The sequence below is a fragment of the Bombina bombina genome, chromosome 1, assembly GCF_027579735.1.
Source record: "Bombina bombina isolate aBomBom1 chromosome 1, aBomBom1.pri, whole genome shotgun sequence".
NCBI classification, from domain to species: domain Eukaryota; kingdom Metazoa; phylum Chordata; class Amphibia; order Anura; family Bombinatoridae; genus Bombina; species Bombina bombina.
The window spans coordinates 1,223,981,883-1,224,003,406 of NC_069499.1; the positions used below are offsets into that span (position 1 = coordinate 1,223,981,883).

Consider the following 21,524-nt stretch of genomic DNA (forward strand, 5'->3'; position numbering starts at 1 on the left):
CCCAACCTCCCTGATTCCCTCCCCCCCCCAAACAGCTCTCTAACCCTCCCACTCTGCCTTATTGGGGGCCATCTTGGGTACTGGCAGCTGTCTGCCAGTACCCAGTTTGCAAAATAAATATGTTTTCTTTATAATTTTTCCTGTTTTTTTTTCTGTATTGTAGCTTCCCCCCCACCCCCTAACTGATGTTTTTTATAATGTTTATATTCTCCACTTTTACCAACTTTTGCTTTTAAATTTTCTGTAGTGTAGCAGTTCCCGCCCCGCCTCCCGTGTGCGCCCCCCGGTCATTCCTGCCCCCCTCCACATCATCGGGGCCATCGATGGCCGCCACCCGCCTCCCACACCGGCTCCCACCCACCAACGAAAAAAGCCACCGATGTCCGGTGCAGAGAGGGCCACAGAGTGTCTCTCTCTGCACCTGGATGGCTAAAAAAGGTTATTGCAGGATGCCTCAATATCGTGGCATCTGCTTTCCACACAGAGGACGTGCAGGGTACGTCCTTGGTCGTTAACTGACTTTTTATTAGAGGACGTACCCTGCACGTCCATGGTCGTTAAGGGGTTAAGCACATAGATACATGAGTCTCTAAATCTCCAAAATGGTAATTGCAATCTACTCCTAAATGCCTTCCAAAACACTGCTTCTCCTCCCTTCAATCTATTATGAATTCTATGGAAAAGAAAGAAGAAGGTGCCACAATAGTGCAAGATCAATGATGTTAAAAGATCACACGCACAACAGGATCTACTTACTAGAAGTGCCTTATTCTAGTAAGTAGAACCTGTTGTGCGTTTGATCTTTTAACATCATTGATCTTGCACTATTGTGGCGCCGCCTTCTTTCTTTTCCATACATCTACAGAGTTTCGCTTATGTGCCAATAAGCTTTTGAAGGAGCACAGCAGCCACACGTCACTACACTATTGGGATCTTCCTATTCAAGTCGTTTCCAGAACCCTTTCTGGAACTCCATTTGGATCCTATTCTGGACTTTATCACTAACTTCCCACTAGTGATCATGTTTGTTATACCATATAGCTTTTTGTAACTTATGTTTGTTGTCCAAATAATATTTTGGATATTACTTGTCCTACCATTGATATTTGTCGCTAGCACTCACTAGAGTCTAGACAATCTGTATGTTCGTTTGTAACATGTCTATATTTTGCAACATTATATTATTAGCAATATTTTACTTAATTGTATCACTTTTACCTTAGCACATTGTCGTTGATGTTTGGTTAGTTTAATACTGACAATCTTTTAGTGTTTCACCCAGTATTGCACACACTATTTGCACCTTTATTATATATTTTTTTTATCAAGCAGGCCCTTTAACACTCACATTTCTATTATTAATGCTTCTGCTAGACTCATTCACCTAAGTCGCCGATCTACATCAGCTGCTTTGCCAGTCTACCCTGGCTCCCCATACACTTCAGAATACAATTTAAAGAATTAACCCTAATATACAAAGCACTCAACAGTCTAACTCCCAACTATATTTTCTCTCTCATCGTGAAATATTCCCCATCCCGTCCTCTTCAATCAACCTCTGACCTACGTCTCTACACTCCTGTTATCTCTACGTCCCACTGCCGCCTCCAAGACTTTGCACGTGCTGCTCCTGTCCTCTGGAACTCTATCCTTCTCAATAAAACTGTCTCCAACCTTGTATAGCTTCAGACGTTTCTTGAAAACTCACCTATTCAGAGAGGCTTACCATCTCTCCTCCATCCCTCATCCGAACAAACTAATATATTAACTGCCTGACTCACTGCTGCAACCGATGTGACAAGCTACCTCCAACCTTATGTCTCTGCACCCTAAACCTGTAGACTGTGAGTTCTCCAGAGCAGGGCCCTCTTCCTCCTGTACTAGATTTGTTTAGTTTTGTATTTTATCACTAATCCTTGTCATTGTATACCCCTATCATTGAACCCAGCGCTACGGAATTTGGCGGTGCTATACAAATAAATGATAATAATTCTGCATATTTTAAAGTGTTTTTTTTTTTTTTATATCTGTTCTCTCTCCTTAAAGGGACACTGTACCCAAATTTTTTCTTTCGTGATTCAGATAGAGCATGACATTTTATGCAACTTTCTAATTTACTCCTAGGATCAAATTTTCTTCATTCTCTTGGTATCTTTATTTGAAATGCAAGAAAGTAAGTTTAGATGCCGGCCCATTTTTGGTGATCAACCTGGGTTGTTCTTGCTGATTGGGGGATAAACTCATCCACCAATAAAAAAGTGCTGTGCAGAGTTCTGAATAAAAAAAAAAGCTTAGATGTCTTCTTTTTAAAATAAAGATAGCAGGAGAACAAAGAAAAATTGATAATAGGAATAAATTAGAAAGTGGCTTAAAATTGCATGCTCTATCTGAATCATAAAAGAAAAAATTTGGGTTCAGTGTCCCTTTAATTCTTCTAATTCTTATTTGTTCCTTTCCACTTTCTTATTCTCACCCATATTTGTATTGCCATCTCTGCCTACTTTATTAATTCTACCACCCATCATATAAACAATGTCATTTTCCTGTCATGTTTATGGTACTGGCTTCCTTCATTATTCTTTATATATGTTAATATTTGCATTTCTTATATTATATCTTATTTCTCCTTTCTGTGCCCATTGTTCCAGCTTTTCCTTCACCAGTGCCCATTCCATGTACTAATTTTATATTTAATTTTATCTCATTCATCCTTCCCAGGGCTCCCTTGTCTTCCTGATAAGTGGTTTGGTAATCCTGGGATATGCCGCTTCCCTCAGTAATCAGTCCACTTACCAGGGTGTGGTGAAGGTCATTTGTGGCCCAACCATTGGAAAACTCTGTGAAGTCTGTTTCATCTTCAACCTATTTATGATTTCTGTGGCCTTTCTCAGAGTGGTGGAGGATCAGCTAGAGAAATGTGAGTAAATGAACACGTGGAGGGGAAGGAATAGACGTAGAAGGTATTATTGTTTTCATGTATAATATCTCACAATGTAAGGCAGAGTCCCAATCTGTAAATACCAGGACATAGTATGGGAATCCCTAGTTCTTTCTTAAAGTGAATGTAAATTTTGATGCTAAAGTGCCCGTTTTTTTTTTTTAAATTCGATTTAAAAACAAGGGCACTTTAATTCATCAAAATTTACATTTCACTCGTGTAGTGAAAATACCTTTTAATCTTGACAGCCGCTGCATCGCTTCCTCCGCCAATCACAAAGCCTCTTCCTGGGTCTAAAATGAGGAATCCGGCTTCCTCCAATCATGGCGTTGAATCAGACACTGATTTCCCCGGGAAGGGGGAAGCCGTGATTGGAGGATGACCGATTCGTCATTTCTGACGTAGGAAGAGGCTTGCGACGACAGGGGGAAGCTGGAGCGGCTGTCAAGATTAAAAGGTATTTTCACAACACGAGTGAAATGTAAATTTTGTTGAATTAAAGTGCCCCTGTTTTTAATCAAATTTGTAAAAACCGGGCACTTTATCATCAAAATTTACATTCACTTTAATATCAATAAGTGATGTGGGCAGTTTTGTACCCTGTATATTTTTAAGGTTGAACTTTGCTGTGTCTCACTATAAATCTGTGGTGATTTTCAGTAATTACAGTTTATCTATTGATATACATAATACATTTTCTGTGTATCAGGATATAATATGGGAGTTCTTTATATCTCAATTTCCTTCTATGGAATGGGATATAAGGTGGGAAAAGATGGGAGGTGCATCTTATGTTCTGCGTGTTTGATCATTTCAATGATGTGGTTTTCTATGTCAGAAAGTAAGGTGGGATACCCTGTATATATCTCGGCATATTATGTGTGTAATACATTGTGTAGCAGGATTCACTGCTCATATGTCAAGATCTTTAAAAGATATGAAGATGTGATTGAGACAGAGCATACACTTTTACAAAAGTTCCCATGTTATTCTTTGTTGAAGAGATAACTAGGTAGGAATCTGGAGCACCAAATAACAGGAAATAGTGCTGGCATCTAGTGCTCTTGTAAATAGATAACATTCTTGCAAAACTGCTGCCATTTAATGCTACAGACACGTGCACACATTCCTGAGCTTACCTATATGCTTTTAAATAAAGGATACCAAGAGAATTAAAAAAATTGAAAATAGAAGTAAATTAGCAAGTTGTTTAAAATTGCATGTTCTATCTGATTCATGGAAAGATTTTTTTTTTTTTGGGGGGGGGGGGCTCAAAACTGAATCCCCCATAAATTAAATAATCATTTTGTTTGTTTTTGGTATGAAATACCTCTGAAACCGCTGCTTATTCTACTTTCTACCAGAGTGGCTATAGCTTATATCCAGCAGTAATTTGCCTTACACAGCTACATACTACAAAGTGATTGCTTAGAGCAGTGCATTTGCATCTGGACCTAAATGGCCATAATAAAATACACACTCACTGGGCTTTTCAAGAAGTCTGAGACGGCTAAAGCTTGCACATTGTGTTAACAAAGTGTTTCAGATACATTTATTTTGTATGTAGATCTTTTGCAGTTCGGTGCTTAATTGATAATGTATGTTATACATAAAATCATATTTTAATTACCCTTTAAGGTGTCATAGTCACAATGTGAAACTGTAAATTATTCTGCAGCCTGTTAAAATAAAGCATGTGTGTTATACTGAGTTGTTGCTTTGAAGTATGCCGTATTATCAGAGAAGCTGGGAACCTCTGATCTGTAAATCAGTATTGGTAATAGAGTTACTGTCTGTCTCCATCTCTCTACATATCAGCATGTGTTCCTTTTTTATCTACAATGTTATTCTATGGCAGGACTGGTGAATAAGGTGGCACTCATACATTTAGTGGCTATTTCCTTTTTTAAAATCAGATCCAGAAAGTTAGTGATATTTTAAAGGGAGTTTAATTCATCAGTTGTAATGAAGTTGCGCTATAACTTTTTAATATAGATAGAAAATTCAAATACCTCGCGCTCTGCCAACCATTTCAAAAGTAAATTCTTCTGTGAGCTAACGGTTTAAATTTTTCTCTAATCACCGCTCTCCCCATATGACATATTTTTTTTTTTCTGTAGCTAGAGCGCTGATTGAAGAACCATTCAAACCGTTAAAAAGTAAGTTATAGTGAATCTTTGTTACAACTGATGAATGAAACTCTATCTAAAATATCACTAACATTTTTATGTTTTATTTCTTAAATATTATTTTAAAATTTAGAAGGGATCATGGGCACATAAGCCCGTAGAAGATAATTACCAGTTTCTGGCACATACTCTCAAAATGATTACCACCTGTCTTCTAAGGTGGTGGTGTATTTTATGGTGGAGTTCTTGGTTCCTAAATATCAGTATGTAACATGGTTTGCATATCAGGTTGTTCCTCGGTTCCCTTACCTGCTGTGTATTAGGATGTATCATGTGTATTCATGACTAAATTGTAAATTAAAATGTGTGGCGTTCCCTGCCTTTGTCTTTATATTAGGATGTATATGGTGGTTCAGGCTCTTGAATGGGTTCTCTGTTGCTGGATAATGTAATATAAGGTCTCTATGTACATACAACTGTAGCCTAATATTTCCTGTATACAACAATATAATGATGCAGGGTGTCTGCTTTTCTATCTATTTGAGAGTAACATGCAGTTTGTGTATATAATTATATAACGTGAATTGGCAGAGAGCTATTTAGGTTACATATTGCCAGAGACTGATTGAAATGCATATCTCCTCCCATCATGTATGTACTTTTTGCTCCTAATCTGTGCCTTCTTCCCCTCTAAGTTATTGCCATCCAGTTCTTGGCAAAAAAAAAAGTATATTGAGACATTTTACTAATAAATATGCGTGTTGTGAATATAGCGCCAGAGACGGGGCGCACCTGTAGCTCTGAACAAAGACTGACTAGCTAGCCTAGAGGGGGATAGTGATGAGTGTATGTGTTCAAAGCACCTCAAAGTGGGCTAGGTGTCAAAGGAGAAGATGGTGTACTAAAACAAGTTTAATTACAAACTTTCCTAATTCATCAAGGGGAATCAAGATAACAACATCAAATACAATAAAAATGTGGATCCACAATCTCACAAATTAAACAATATTACATACATTAAAAAAATGCTACATACATTAAAAAATACAATGTATGAATGTAGTGAAGATTGAGACTCCAATTTGTGGGTTGGAGACCAGTGCTGGTTTAATTGCAATTACTGACTTGCAAAATGATAGGGTGTTGTGAAGTTTGCTTGAAAAATAGGTGATGCTGTGTAAGCACCCCTAAAAAGGATTTTGGTGTTAAATGCCTTTTGGATTGGGTTGGCCAGTTGTGGAAAAAATGTGACAAAAATGTGAACAAGTGTGATGAAATTTTTTTAAAAAAATTTGAAGCAAAGATGTAAAATTCAAATGGGAATGAAGAGTGTTGCTTCACCAAGATAAAAATGTGATAGAGTTGGTTAAAAATGAAAAACGCAAAAAAAGTAGATTGTGAAAAATGTGCACAAAAAGGTTGACAGAAGAACAAAGTCGTGTAATTGTAATCCAATAGACTAGTGGCCTGCACTCGGTCTAGGTTAGCAAATAGTGTGTGTAAAGTTTAAATCAGTTGTTTTATTACGACCTTATTTCCTGGCAGTGAGAATCCTTTATAATTCCTGGTGGTGAGAACCCACCCGACGGTCCTTAGGTGTCTCCCAGTGGGTAGACTGAAACTCCTGTTCCTGGTGGTGAGAACCCTTGGGCTTGGATCTGAGATCCTGTTGGATATCTTGATCTAATATTGGTCAATGTCCTGAAAAGGTAAAAAACAAATAGTGTAGATGGTACAAAATCATGTGTAGAGATAAAATAGTGCTTACCAGCTATTGTCAATGCGTTTTGGCCTCCTCAAGCTTTAAAAAACACAAAGTGAGACTTCATCAGGTAACTAGGTGGATGTGGTGCTAAATAATGGGATTGGTGCCTAAATAGTATTCAAAGTACCACAATCGAAAGTAAATAAAGAGTAGGGCCTAGTATCCTCTGATGAAATACTAGTGAGAAAATCGCTACAGCATTTCGTGTACTAGATCACATATGAGTCTACATCCATATATCTGATCTGGAAAATCCTCACCTCTAATGCAGAGGATAAATATATCTAAGTTGTAATTTGGAATATAGTGCTAGAACACGTGTATATCATGTGTAATGGGTTGCTATAAGGTTACCACACAATAGGGGTCAGTTGTTACCTAGGTAGGTCACAGTTAGATGTAATAAAGTTGCAGTGAAATACAGTTGATAAGTATTATAGTTTATGTTTGGAGAAGCCAGGTTGACTAGCATATGTTAGTATTTATTTTAATCAGAATAGTTACTCATGTGGTGGTTGCGGGTTACAGTTATGTCAGACTGTTGTGGTTAGTTGTAACAATTTTACTACAACAATAATGGATTATATATAAAAATTTTTTTTTTTTTTTTTTTTTTTTTTTTTTTTTAAATATTTTATTGAAATATCATTCGAGGGTACAGAAAGAAGAAAAAAAAGGAAAATCAGTTGTTATCACATTGAATATACAATAATCGAGGAAAAAAGTTAATTCAGCATCTACATCTTAGCGGCCAACATAATGCCTTCAAAAGAGCCATTACACAAAAAGGACAATCAGCATTTATAAGCACAGAACCCTCATTAAAGAGAAAAAAAAAAAAAAAGAAACAGGACGAGAACAGTCTTGCCATACCCTAAGACCTCCTAGAGTGAGCAATCAGCCAGAACCCAGGATATCAGGGGGGTCTGAGGGAGAGGGAAAAAAAAGCAAAAGACAACAGCTACAGAGTTTATACTTTCCAACTAGATGAGAGTAATCCAAGTTCCTAATGCTGGATAAACCAGTTAGAATCCCTTAATGGGGCAATTAACTGTAGTTGTGCGTCTAGAGGAAGAGAAATAATTACATTCTCCCATTTAACAAAAAATCTTTGAATTGACTTATCACTAAAGTCTCTTAAATTAAATTGTTCCATCGTAATCTGGTTGTGCATTTTGTTTATAAACTCCTTGAATTTAGGTTCCCGGGAGGACTTCCAATTCCGGAGAATGACATTACGTCCCACTAAGATTGTTGTATTTATAAGTCTGAAATTCAGAAAAGCTTCCTCATACTTTAACATGAAGAAAATATATTTCGGCTCTAGCGTAAAATTACACGCCTCTATTTTATTCAGCCAATAACAGACTTTGCTCCAAAACTGCCTTGCTTTGGGACAACTCCAGAAGCAGTGCATTTCATCTGCTTCCCTGGCATTACATTTAGGGCAAGTAACTTCCTTTTTATACCATTTTGACATTTTATCTGGTGTAATATATAATAGATTAATTAACTTAAAATGATTCTCTCCAATCAATAAAGACTTGTGTTTGATCAACTAATTTGAAACTTTGAAGAATATGTTCTTTAGTAATTTTTAAGGATTTATCACATTTCCTCTCTAACTCCTCTATATATATCAGTCCATGATGTTTAATAAGCATATTGTAGGGGATTGAGATAGAAACTTTCCCAGCATGATATAGTCTAAACACATCTTCTAAGTCCCCCAATAGGGGGTTAGAGTCATCTTCTGCACGTAAATTTGCGATCCAGTGCTGTACCTGAAGATACGCAAAGAAAGAAGTTTTTGCTATATTGAAACTAGTTCTTAAGTCTACAAAAGTCTTAATTATTAGCGACTCATTTACGCAGATGTCTTTTACATTTTGAAGGCCATTCCTGGCCCACGTAGAAAAGACTTTATATGTAATCCCCGGAGGAAAGGCCGGATTACATACTAAGGGCATAAAAAAGATAATTTGAACAATGATATCCTGGCTTTCTTCCCATGCCATATAAATCTAGTGAATACCTTTTGTACAAATTTTAAATCCTTTTTCTTGATTAAAAGGGGCAGATTCTGTAGTAGGTACAGTAATTTTGGGAATAGAATTGTTTTAATTAGCATTACACGGGCAGAGAGAGAAATGGGGAGATTGTGCCAAGTTAATAATTTGTGTTCAAACAAATCTATACATTTCCGAAAGTTTAGGTCATACCATAATGAAGGGTTATTACTTAATATGATACCTAGATACTTAATTTCTTGTACCTCTTTAAAAGGATGTAAGATGTGATTCTTAGGTTTATAGATCCAAAGCAATTCCGATTTCCCCCAATCAATTTTATACCCTGAAATTGAACTAAATTTTTCAATGATCTTTAATAATTGGGGTATAGCTTGTTTAGTATTACTTAGATAAAGCAGGATATCATCTGCAAATAGTGATGTCACAAAATTCTTATCTCCTACCTTGATTCCTGTTAATTCTTTTCGTAGTAATATTGCCAATGGCTCTAAAGATAAGTTAAACAATAGAGGAGAGAGGGGGCAGCCCTGGCGTGTACCTCGTTGGAGAGTAAAGCTCTCAGATATCTCCCCATTAATGATAATAGCAGATGTTGGAGTCTGATATAGCGAGCCTATAAAATCCAAGAAATTCCCTATAAGGCCAAAACCTTTAAGCGCATTAAACAAATGGTCCCACACTATGCAGTCAAACGCCTTCTCCGCGTCTACTGTGAGCAAGGCTAAATCAATACTGTGGTGCGTCTTTTTTTTAGTTGATCTATTCCAAAAATAATCAATAACAAGCATCGCTTTTCGAAGGTTTTTCACTGAGTTTCTTCCCACCATGAAACCTGCCTGGTCCGGATGTATTAATGGTTCCAGGATATTCTTAAGCCTATTTGAGATAATGGCCATTAAAAGTTTATAATCTTGGTTTAATAAAGATATATAGGCCGATAAGAGGACATTATTTCTGGATTTTTATCCTTTTTTTAAGATCAACGCCACATTCGACGCTGAGAAGAACCTCGATCTCAATTGTTTTTTGATATAATACTCATTGAAGAGGAGCGCTAGTGTAGGCAAAATTTGATCGTGTAAGAGTTTATAAAACTCGGATGGGAGCGCATCTGGACCTGGTGTCTTATTGGACTTGGCCTGTTTAATTGCGTCTGAGATCTCGCGTACTGAAATAGGTTCATTCAACCGGCTTAAATCCTGGGAATCTATTTTAGGTAGCTTTATACCTTTCCAAAATTCTTTTTTATTCTCTAGATTAACTACTCCTTCCGAGTAGACCTGTTGAAAATATTTAACAAATTCGCTTCTTATCTCAGAGATATTGGTAATTCTTCTGTCTCCAATCTTAATTGTAGCTATAAAATTCTTCTGTGACCAGCCTTTAGATAGTTTTGCCAAATATTTTGCAGAATTACCATAATGACCTCTAAATCTAGCTTTTTGCTTTTGTATTTCTAAAGCTAATCCTTGTTTCAAGAACATATCTCTCTCTACTCGAGCAGCATTATAATTAGCCCAGGAAATCTGGTTTGGAAAATTTAAATATTTCTTATAGGCATTTTTAACCTGATTTGCTAATTGTTCTTCCCTATTCTTTTTTTTTTCTTTTTCCATTTACATAGGTACGCTTTGATCTTACCCCTCAAAACCGCTTTAGCTGTTTCCCATATAATTTCTGGTTTATCACTGTATGCAGCATTAATTTGATAAAATTCCTTCCAGCTGGCTTGTAACCAGTTTTTAAATTTGGAGTTATTGGCTAAATATTGAGGGGAAAAAAAAATGTGAATTATATGCACCTGGTGAGCGCAGTGCATTAATTTCCAAAATGATAATTGCATGATCGGAAATGACAATCTCACCTATATCTGTTTTAATCTCTAAACCAAACATGTTGTTAGATATTAAAAAACAGTCTATTCGCGAGAAAGATTTGAATGACTTCGACTCGCAGGTATACTCTTTACTGTCAGGGTGTTGCAGTCTCCATACATCTTTAAGAGCAAGTTTGTAACTAAAGTTCTGTAAAACCTTTGCTTCCCTATTATGTCTAGACCTTTGCGTGAGGTTTGACCTATCTAAACTGGGGGAGAATGTCATATTAAGATCTCCAGCCAATATAATATTCTTCCCTAGATAAGGGAATAATTGCAGACTCAGCTTCTCCCAGAATCCTTTATCCAAGGAGTTTGGACCATATACATTGCACAAAACAAAATAGCATTTGTTAATCATAATCTCCAGAATCTGAAATCTTCCTTCTGTGTCTAATACCTGAGATACAATCTGGTAAGAAAGTTGTTTATTGAACAATATGGCCACACCTCTTTTCCTTTTCTCATACATTGTTGCGGATACCTCCCCCACCCATTTAGTTTTCAACTTAAGTAATTCATGGGATTTTAGGTGGGTCTCTTGAATAAACGCAATATCGGGTCTATATTTACCCAATTCCTTAATAATAAGTTTCCTTTTAATTGGGGAAGTTATACCTCCGACATTCCACGAGATTACTCTGAGTTTATCCGCCATTTATATCGTAAAGAAATAAGGAAAACCATCACACTATAACCTTTCTGGTCCATTAAAAACAAAAACCTGTCAAGAAAAACGGTTGAAACCAGTGTAGACATATATCCAAACAAAAAAACACTCTCTCCCCCCCTTCCCTGGGGTCGGCTGATTCTCAAATATAATCCTAACATCACAGCAATATAGACCAAACATTTCTTTCTTACTTAAAGATTCACTATGAAATTTATACATTTTACAAATATCTAGTACAAAATTCCTGAGCCTCTGTTTGATTGTTTAATGTTATTGGAGAACCTTCTTTTTCAAAAATGATTTTGGCAGGATATATTAATCTTGCATTAAAATTAGCCTTAATCAATCTTGAACAAAATGGATACATCTCCCTCCTTTTAGCTAGGGTCTCCGCAGAGAAGTCTTGGAATATCAATATTTTATGTTGAGCAATCATTAAACCATTATTTTTACGATAGTGCCTAAGGATATTTATTTTATCCTGGAAATCCAAACATTTTTTAAGTACCGGTCTTGGTCTAGCAGTACCTTCCTGGTTATTCCTAATTGGGCCGACTCTATGCGCCCTCTCTATCCGCACTGGGAGATCTTCTACATTAAGCCCTAGTATTTGCGGCAGCTTAGAGGAGGCAAAGGACAGCAGGTCCTGGTATTCTAATGTTTCAGGTAGGCCCACTATTCTCAGATTGTTACGGCGGGCCCTGTCCTCTAACTCCTCCAGTCTGGAATGCAATAAATTGATCTGTTTATTCTGTGATGCACTGGACTGTTCTTGTACCGTAATACGGTCCTCAATATCTGAAACCCTCGTTTCAACCTCTGCCATTCTTGTAGCAAATTGCTTAACCTCTCCTGAAAGACTTGCAATATCCTGTTTAATTGATTCAAACTGAGGCATGAATAATTCAGCAATCTGTTGGAGTAACTTCGTATTATCTATAGGGGTTAATGCAGGCTCGTTTGTGGCTTCTATACTAGTGTCAACCTGTTTAGCCTTTCTCTCCTTGTGTTTAGGCGCCATTATAGGCGAGTTGTTCTTAGAGTGAAGGACAAATTTTTCCATATGGAACAGAGCGCAACTTGTTCCGTGCAATAAATTGTGAAGTACGCCCGTGTGAGTTAATAGTGTAGAATATCTAAACCAGATGTGAAGAAAAACAATTAGAAAAATTTGACTCGAGAAAATCCATGCGTAAGAAAGGAAATCAAGAAGTGTCAAACCCGTATGCTCTATATCGTGCGGGTCGAAGACAGACCGCTCGCACCTAAAGAATTTCTATAAAAAGAGTGAATTACTATTTGAAAAGTGTAAGTGAATCACAAAACTCATAAACCCAACCTTGTGGCTTGTGCAAACTAGTGGAGAACAAAAAAAAAAAAAAAAAAAAAAAAAAAAAAAAAAAGAGAGAGGAAATAGAACCCAAGCAAGGAACTCACCCAAAAAGTGGAAATAGGAGAGAAGTAAGGCCACAAAGGTCCAGAGATCGCTCAGCTATATAGATCAGGTTATTCTCAGGAGCCTCTTCTAAAGTATCAATTTCAAGTTAATTCACAACTATCCAAGTTGCCACTTTGTATGGCTGCTGATTTTACCTAACAATATTTAGCACTATTTACTGCATTTAAAGAACATCATCCTGATATTAAACACTTTTGGCTAAGTTATCACTCTTGTTCTTTGATCTTATTCCCAGTAGTAACAACAACAGTATATATAGCACACTAGAATACATACATCTCAATTTCTACTTTATATTTTGTTAAGGTACTTATTTTTGGTTTTCCCCCGAAAATCAGTATAGCATGTTAAAAAGTTTTAATAGCATCAGAGTAGTCCAAACAATTCCACCCTTTCCTTACTAAGAAAGTAGAAAAATTCCTTATTCTTGACACCCAACAGTAGTCAACAGGTTACTTCTTTACTTAGACTTTAATAAAACCTGTTTCTCCACATGAAGTGCTTAGACATACATAGTCCACCATTATCCTTCTGCTCAAAAAAGAAAAGAGAAAAGGGAGCCACCAATTACTTGTTTTACTTTTCCAATCCCTTAGAGAGGGACTTTGTTTAGCACAGAAGGACAATAATTGTAATCCAGTCAAAGCTGTTTTCTAAACTTTAACTTCAATAATGCCAGTTAGAGCCGAAGTGTCATTTGCCTTTTTGCAGTGAATTTGGAGGAACTTCAGTAGGGACGGTCCCAAAAACCTTTAAGATAGAGAAATGGCAGTCTACGACCCTTGTAACCCACAGCACCTCTAATCAAAGATAAAATCTTCAAATGCTAATTAGGCTATTGCAATCCTCATGTATTGCTCAATTTCTTTTTTGTTTGATAATCTGCAAACAGCATGTACTTTGGAGCAGGCAAAATGCCACTTTGCACAGTTTTATCCTTTCACTTGCTTTCGTACTGCCCAAAGACAATAATCACAGCTTAGGTTACTCACCAGCTCCGTGTGTGTGTGGGCAGCACCAGCAGCTTCTTGCTTTTGCATATGTAATCCTCTAGCTGTATGGTAGATGCTCCGGTGTACAGTAATCTGGGACCAGGCCAGCAAGTATAATACACCGCGCCTCAGAGAAGGCGATCACCACTTTAGGAGACCTTTAGGGGGCCACATTCCTGTGCTCAGTAGGATATCCTTTTTTTTTTATAGCAAGCCACCTTAGCCTCCTAAGCAAGATCCTCTGGCTATGTAGCAGCTGCTCCGGAGCTCCAATGTGTAGCAAACTGAGACCAGGCCAGCTAACTTGCTACACCGCGACCCAGGGAAGGCGCTCACCACCTCATTATACCATTAGGGAGCCAAATTCCTATGTTCCGACAAATGGGATATTTCAACGGACCGCCGTAGCCTTCTGTACCCGCACCTCGTCCTTAGCCAGCGACGCGACCTGTTTCCGGTCCGCCTTACTCAGCTGAGGTCGGATGTGTTTTTCAGTGCCGAAGATATGTGGCTCTGCTCTGAGCCCAGCAGCAAATAAAGACTTCCTTGCCTGTTGTTGGACTGCGTCGGCCCGCTGCCCGAACTGCCACTCACGGCGTGCAGCAAAGGGATCCAGGCGTCTTGGGTAGGTTTCCCGGCTCTTTCGGCATCAGAGCCCAGAGTCAGCGTACAGGTGTTTGCTGTCTCCACCCATCCGGAAGTCAATCAGAAATCAAAAGCGGATTATATATAAATTATAGGCTGGTAGCTCTCTTGAAATGTGCGTTAACAACCTCGCATGTAATGTATCTACATACACGTCATATAAAATGCGCATAACCCACTGGTATCACCTAATATAGTTGATCATATATAGTGTGAAATAATCACTATAAATACAGAAAATCAATGTACCATAAATAATATTAAGTGAGTGATGCTTGAACCCATGTGTATGTAAAATGAGTTACGTTCAGGCTGCTTTCACAACTAGAGTTGAATACTTTTGTGGGTGATTGTAGTTAAAGGGACAGTCAAGTCCAAAAAAAACTTTCATTTTTCAAATAGGGCATGTAATTTTAAACAACTTTCCAATTTACTTTTATCAAAAATTTTGCTTTGTTCTCTTGGTATTCTAGTTGAAAGCAAACCTAGGAAGGCACATATGATAATTTCTAAGCCCTTGAAGGCCGCCTCTATTTTATTTACTTTTCACAGCAGGGGAGAGCAAGCTCATGTAGGCCATATAGATAGCATTGTGATCACGCTCGTGGCTAGTGGCAGACACTGCACTAATTGGCTAAAATGCAAGTCAATAGATAACTAAAAGTCATGTGATTAGGGGCGGTCAGAAGATGCTTAGATACAAGTTAGTCACAGAAGTAAAAAGTGTATTAATATAACAGTGTTGGTTTTGCAAAACTGGGGAATGGGTAATAAAGGGATTATCTATCTTTTTAAACAACAAAAATTCTGGTGTTGACTGTCCCTTTAACTGCAACAGTGTTGCTATAAGTTTATGTTGCGCACAAATATTCTAGTTACTGGCTGCAAAGCTAAGTTAGTAAACGTATGCCAGTATTTTTGGTAGTCGATTTTGTCTTTTATGTATTGTTTCACACTTATAACTGTGTCTGCAAGTTACAATTTAGCAACATTATTGCTTACACGTGATTTGAATTACACCTAAAGTGAATGTAAAGTTTCATCAAGTAGTGCCAGGTTTTTAAAAATACTATTAAAAACAGGGGCACTTTCATTGATGAAACTTTACATTGCACCATATTTGTAGAAATACTTACCTCTTCGTCTTGAAAGCCGCTCCAGCCTGTCGCAGCAATGACGATTCCAACATCCTCCAATCAGTTTCCCCCCCCCCCCACACCCCGGGGGAAGCATTGCCTAAAGCAACGCCGTGATTGGAGGAAGGCCGGAATCATCATTTCTGACGTAGGAAGAGGATTGCGACAGGCTGGCAAAGCGCTGGAGTGGCTTTCAAGACTGAAGAGGTAAGTTTTTCTACAAATATGGTGCAATGTAAAGTTTCATCAATGAAAGTGCCCCTGTTTTTAATAGTATTTTTAAAAAACAGGCACTACTTGATGAAACTTTACATTCACTTTAAGCTTGTAGCTTTGCTCATAACAAAGTACCTATGTTTAGGATAATATCGGTTATTTATTATGTTTGTAAAGCGTGAGAAGCTATTGTAAATAATTATCACCCCTGAGGTGGTAGCAACTGTGCATCTAGCAGAGGCAATAAGGATTGCTAGTAAATCACGGTATCTATTGCGGTGGTTACTAATGCTGGTTATAACTATAGAAATCCAGGGACTGTCTGGGTAAAATACTGGCTGGAAGCGCTAATCGATAGTAGGGTAGTTAAGCAATATATGTGCTAATAAGTTTGATAGTATCATTAAGCAATAGCCAGACCCGGAATTGTAAGTATGCTAAATGCACAGCATAAGATTGACGTCTGATAAGAGCGTCCCACAACAGAACCGCTAAATGAGGTGTAGCTATTAAAATAATTGTAAGGCTCAATGAGGTAGGCTCAAATAGATGAGTCTTAACAATGTAAAATTAAAAAGCATCTCTACACAACTGCTGATGCGTTTCGCCTGTTCGGGCTTTCTCGAAGGCTATATAGTGCCATTGTTATCAATTGTATTGAACAGTCTAAAATGACCTGATATAATATGTTAAACTCACATATTTTTGTGTGTTTGTTTTTTTTTTTTTGCTACACAGTAAGGATTTTTGCTTTTATATGGATAGAGGCAGTCACATCTATTTTATAGTCTATTGAAATCGAATTGCATTAAGGTCTTATTCTTTTTCCAGATTCCATATCTATTCCTTGGGACATTTAGCTAGTTACAACTAGAGATCCATGCTGAGTTGGTAGAAATAAAATGTCCTAGTTGAAAGCTGATGACATTAAGTTTGTTTATATATAAAAACACCCATGTGGGGTTGTCTATCTCTATATTGTAGCAGCATACTGACTTTATCTCTGTTCTGTGCAGTGTGTGACTCTCTGCACGTGAATGAGACTCTTGTTGCAGAGGGTGAAACCGCCCAGCCATGGTACTTAGATGCACGGTTTACTATGACCCTTCTGTGCCTAGTGGTCATCCTTCCCCTGTCTATACCCAGGGAGATCAGCTTCCAGAAATATACCAGGTAAGAAAGTAAAGAGCAGAGTCATTTTTTTTCATTAGGTACACATAGGGGGTGGGAATGGAATAGTGATATTAAAGAAACATAAACTGTTACAGCATTTTTTTAAATTATTTTTTATTACATGATAACTTGCACAAAGTCAACTTAAGAGTAGTAATGCACTGCAGGTTATGAGCTGAACTCATCTTATGATTGGTGGCTATGCACATATGCCACTCTGAATTTGCTAACCAACCCGTGCTCATCTCAAGATCAGCAGTGGATTAGTATTCTGGAGCTGACACATTTTTATGTGCCTTTTAAAATGGGGCATTACACTCAAAAATATATCATGCACATGGAACACCAAACAAACGTTCCCATTTCTAATACTAAACATATTTAATTTAGAGCTAAACAGGAATGACATGTTTGTGCACAATAATCCACAAGGAACAAATCACTCACTGGCTGATAGCGTGTTGGAGAAGGACATTCCCACCTACACACGCATTAAAACAAAAATGAGTTGAGTAGTTAAAATACAGAAGGAAATGTACTATTCATTTGAAATTCAAACAAAGTGATTTTACATTTTGTCTTTTTATTATGCATTTAGTGATAAGCTATTCTACTGTGTGTAGTGGTCCTTAAAATTGTTTACAAACAGTTCCTTTACCTTTAGATCATCAGGCCCGTATTGGTCTTTAAATAAACATTGAGAGATAAAATAAGTTGGGTTTTGTATAAATCGTTAGATAAGCTAATAATATCTCCTCCTCTCTACAAGCTCAGCCCATTTAATTTGGTTGTGCTTTTAATTAGTAGAAACAACTATTCAATGTACAAAACTATACCTAACGGAACAATCTCCCATACATTTTAAACCCTGCAGCTGGTAAAACAAGTCACTGTAATCCCTTCTAGGGAAAACCAATTTTAACAGTACACTGTCCCTTTAACAATATAACTAGTACATACACTTCCCCCATCAGTAAATATTTAAGACAGTGTGGTTGTTAGTGCTATGATCTGTATAAATAGTACATATACTTCCCCCATCAGTAAATATTTATAATATATATTTTTTTTTTTTTTTTTTTTACAGTGCTATGATTTGTCCTTTAAAGGGACAGTATGCACCAATTTTCGTATAACTGCATGTAATAGACACTACTATAAAGAATAATATGCACAGATACGGATATTAAACTCCAGTATAAAACCATTTTAAAAAGTTACTTAGAAGCTCCCAGTTCAGCTCTGCTAAAAAGGCTAGCTGGAACACCCACTGCAGGTGGTTCTATAGCAAAAAAAGCAGACCCCCCCCCTTCCTCTGCATATGAAAAGACTCAAAAGCAAGCTGGAGTAGGTATACATCCAGTATTCTCTAAAACTATGGGGCTTGGTTAGGAGTATGAAAATCAGTGCAATGTTATTTAAAAATAAGCAAAACTATACATTTAAAAAACAAACTGTATAGGCTATATAAATGGATCATCTACAAAACATTTATGCAAAGAAAAAATCTAGTGTATAATGCCCCTTTAAGTCTTACTCCTGGTTGCTTTGTATGGAACAGTTTCTGCAGTGCTTACTTGATAATCCATACTATGCATACATAAGAATACCGTCTATTTTTTCCATGCAACATCAACATGGCAGGGTACCGTTAAAAAATATTGAGGGTCTTCTTTAAAGGCTGGTTTAATGTAACTGAGGAAATGAGTGTCTATATAAAAGTAAAGGGGATTGTAAAAAAAAATGTCTGCTGTATCTAAGAGACCATTGTACAATGTATTACACTGTGTAACTAATATCTATAGTATACATTACTGACCCTTTTATTTCATTCTAGTTAGGGAATGTTTGGACACTTGCTATACCTACATCAATGCATTTTCTATAATTTACTATGTGATAAATATATTAATGCTTGATATTTTGTCATTTTTCTTACTTCATAATCCATTTGTTTTTTTTAATTTGTACTACGGACATATGTTACCGTTTTTTATTTGGAAGATGCATGTAATTTATCTGTCCTCTCCTCAGTATTCTGGGCACCCTGGCTGCTTGTTACTTGACAGTGGTGGTCATCATTAAATATTATGTGATGGAAAACAAGGTACCGTTTAAAAGAGAATATACTTCCAGGTAATTGCACTTGTACTTATACCACTGTTTCACTGTAATACATCACCCCCCCCCCCCTTTTTAAGATAGCTCCCCTGCCCAAGCAATATTCTCCTACTCATTGTCCCCAATCTAAACAATGGCAATTCTTTCAAAAGTAAAATAAATGTATATTCTAGACAAAGGCACAAACACACATTTCTTTCATGTAATTAGCAAGAGTCCATGAGCTAGTGACGTATGGGATATACATTCCTACCAGGAGGGGCAAAGTTTCCCAAACCTTAAAATGCCTATAAATACACCCCTCACCACACCCACAATTCAGTTTTACAAACTTTGCCTCCTATGGAGGTGGTGAAGTAAGTTTGTGCTAGATTCTACGTTGATATGCACTCCGCAGCAAGTTGGGGCCCGGTTTTCCTCTCAGCGTGCAGTGAATGTCAGAGGGATATGAGGAGAGTATTGCCTATTTGAATTCAATGATCTCCTTCTACGGGGTCTATTTCATAGGTTCTCTGTTATCAGTCGTGGAGATTCATCTCTTACCTCCCTTTTCAGATCGACGATATACTCTTATATATATATATACCATTACCTCTGCTGATTTTCGTTTCAGTACTGGTTTGGCTTTCTACAAACATGTAGATGAGTGTCCTGGGGTAAGTAAGTCTTATTTTCTGTGACACTCTAAAGCTATGGTTGGGCACTTTTTCATAAAGTTCTAAATATATGTATTCAAACATTTATTTGCCTTGACTCAGGATGTTCAACATTCCTTTTTTTTTTTCAGACAGTCAGTTTCATATTTGGGATAATGCATTTGAATCAATCATTTTTTTCTTACCTTAAAAAATTTGACTTTTTCCCTGTGGGCTGTTAGGCTCGCGGGGGCTGAAAATGCTTCATTTTATTGCGTCATTCTTGGCGCTGACTTTTTTGGCACAAAAAATCTTTTCTGTTTCCGGCGTCATACGTGTCGCCGGAAGTTGCGTCATTTTTTTGACGTTCTTTTGCGCCAAAGATGTCGGCGTTCCGGATGTGGCGTCATTTTTGGCGCCAAAAGCATTTAGGCGCCAAATAATGTGGGCGTCTTATTTGGCGCTAAAAAAATATGGGCGTCGCTTTTGTCTCCACATTATTTAAGTCTCATTATTTATTGCTTCTGGTTGCTAGAAGCTTGTTCACTGGCATTTTTTTCCCATTCCTGAAACTGTCATTTAAGGAATTTGATCAATTTTGCTTTATATGTTGTTTTTTCTATTACATATTGCAAGATGTTCCACGTTGCAACTGAGTCAGAAGATACTTCAGGAAAATCACTGCCCGGTGCTGGAGCTACCAAGCTAAGTGTATCTGCTATACATTTTTGGTATCTGTTTCTCCAGCTGTTGTTTGTATTGCATGTCATGACAAACTTATTAATGCAGATAAAATTTCCTTTAGTACTGTTACATTACCTGTTGCTGTTCCGTTCAACATCTAATTTTCAGAGTGTTCCTGATAAACATAAGAGATTTTTTTTTTTTTTTTAAATCCATTAAGAAGGCTATGTCTGTTATTTCTCCTTCTAGTTTACATAAAAGTCTTTTAAAACTTCTCTTTTTTCAGATGAATTTTTAAATGAACATCATCATTCTGATAATGGTTCTTCTGGTTCAGAGGTTTCTGTCTCAGAGGTTGATGCTGATAAATCTTTGTATTTGTTCACGATGGAATTTATTCGTTCTTTATTTAAAGAAGTATTAATTGCATTAGAAATAGAGGATTCTGGTCCTCTTGATACTAAATCTAAACGTTTAAATAAGGTTTTTAAATCTCCTGTAGTTATTCCAGAAGTGTTTAATCTCCCTGATGCTATTTCTGAAGTAATTTCCAGGGAATGGAATAATTTGGGTAATTCTTTTACTCCTTCTAAACGTTTAAGCAATTATATCCTGTGTCATCTGACAGATTAGAGTTTTTTGGGACAAAATCCCTAAGGTTATGGGGCTGTCTCTACTCCTGCTATATGTACTACTATTCCTACGGCAGATAGTACTTCATTTAAGGATCCTTTAGATAGGAAAATTGAATCCTTTCTAAGAAAAGCTTACTTATGTTCAGGTAATCTTCTTAGACCTGCTATATTTTTAGCGGATGTTGCTGCAGCTTCAACTTTTTGGTTAGAAGCTTTAGCGCAACAAGTAACAGATCATAATTTTATAGCATTATTATTATTCTATAACATGCTAATAATTTTATTGGTGATACCATCTTTTGATATCATTAGAGTTGATGTCAGGTATATGTCTCTAGCTATTTTAGCTAGAAAAGCTTTATGGATTAAACTTGGAATGCTGATATGTCTTCTAAGTCAACTTTGCTTTCCCTT

General features: G+C 37.0%; 1 protein-coding gene across 1 annotated transcript in view; it reads left to right on the forward strand.

The window, feature by feature from the left end:
* Positions 1 to 21,524, forward strand: part of SLC38A8 (solute carrier family 38 member 8) — a 68,892-nt gene that overhangs the window by 4,542 nt on the left and 42,826 nt on the right. The window contains exons 3-5 of the mRNA XM_053718873.1: positions 2,719 to 2,917; positions 16,879 to 17,035; positions 19,070 to 19,171. Of these exons, the coding sequence (XP_053574848.1) occupies positions 2,719 to 2,917; positions 16,879 to 17,035; positions 19,070 to 19,171 (458 nt within the window). The remainder of the gene's footprint in view (positions 1 to 2,718; positions 2,918 to 16,878; positions 17,036 to 19,069; positions 19,172 to 21,524) is intronic.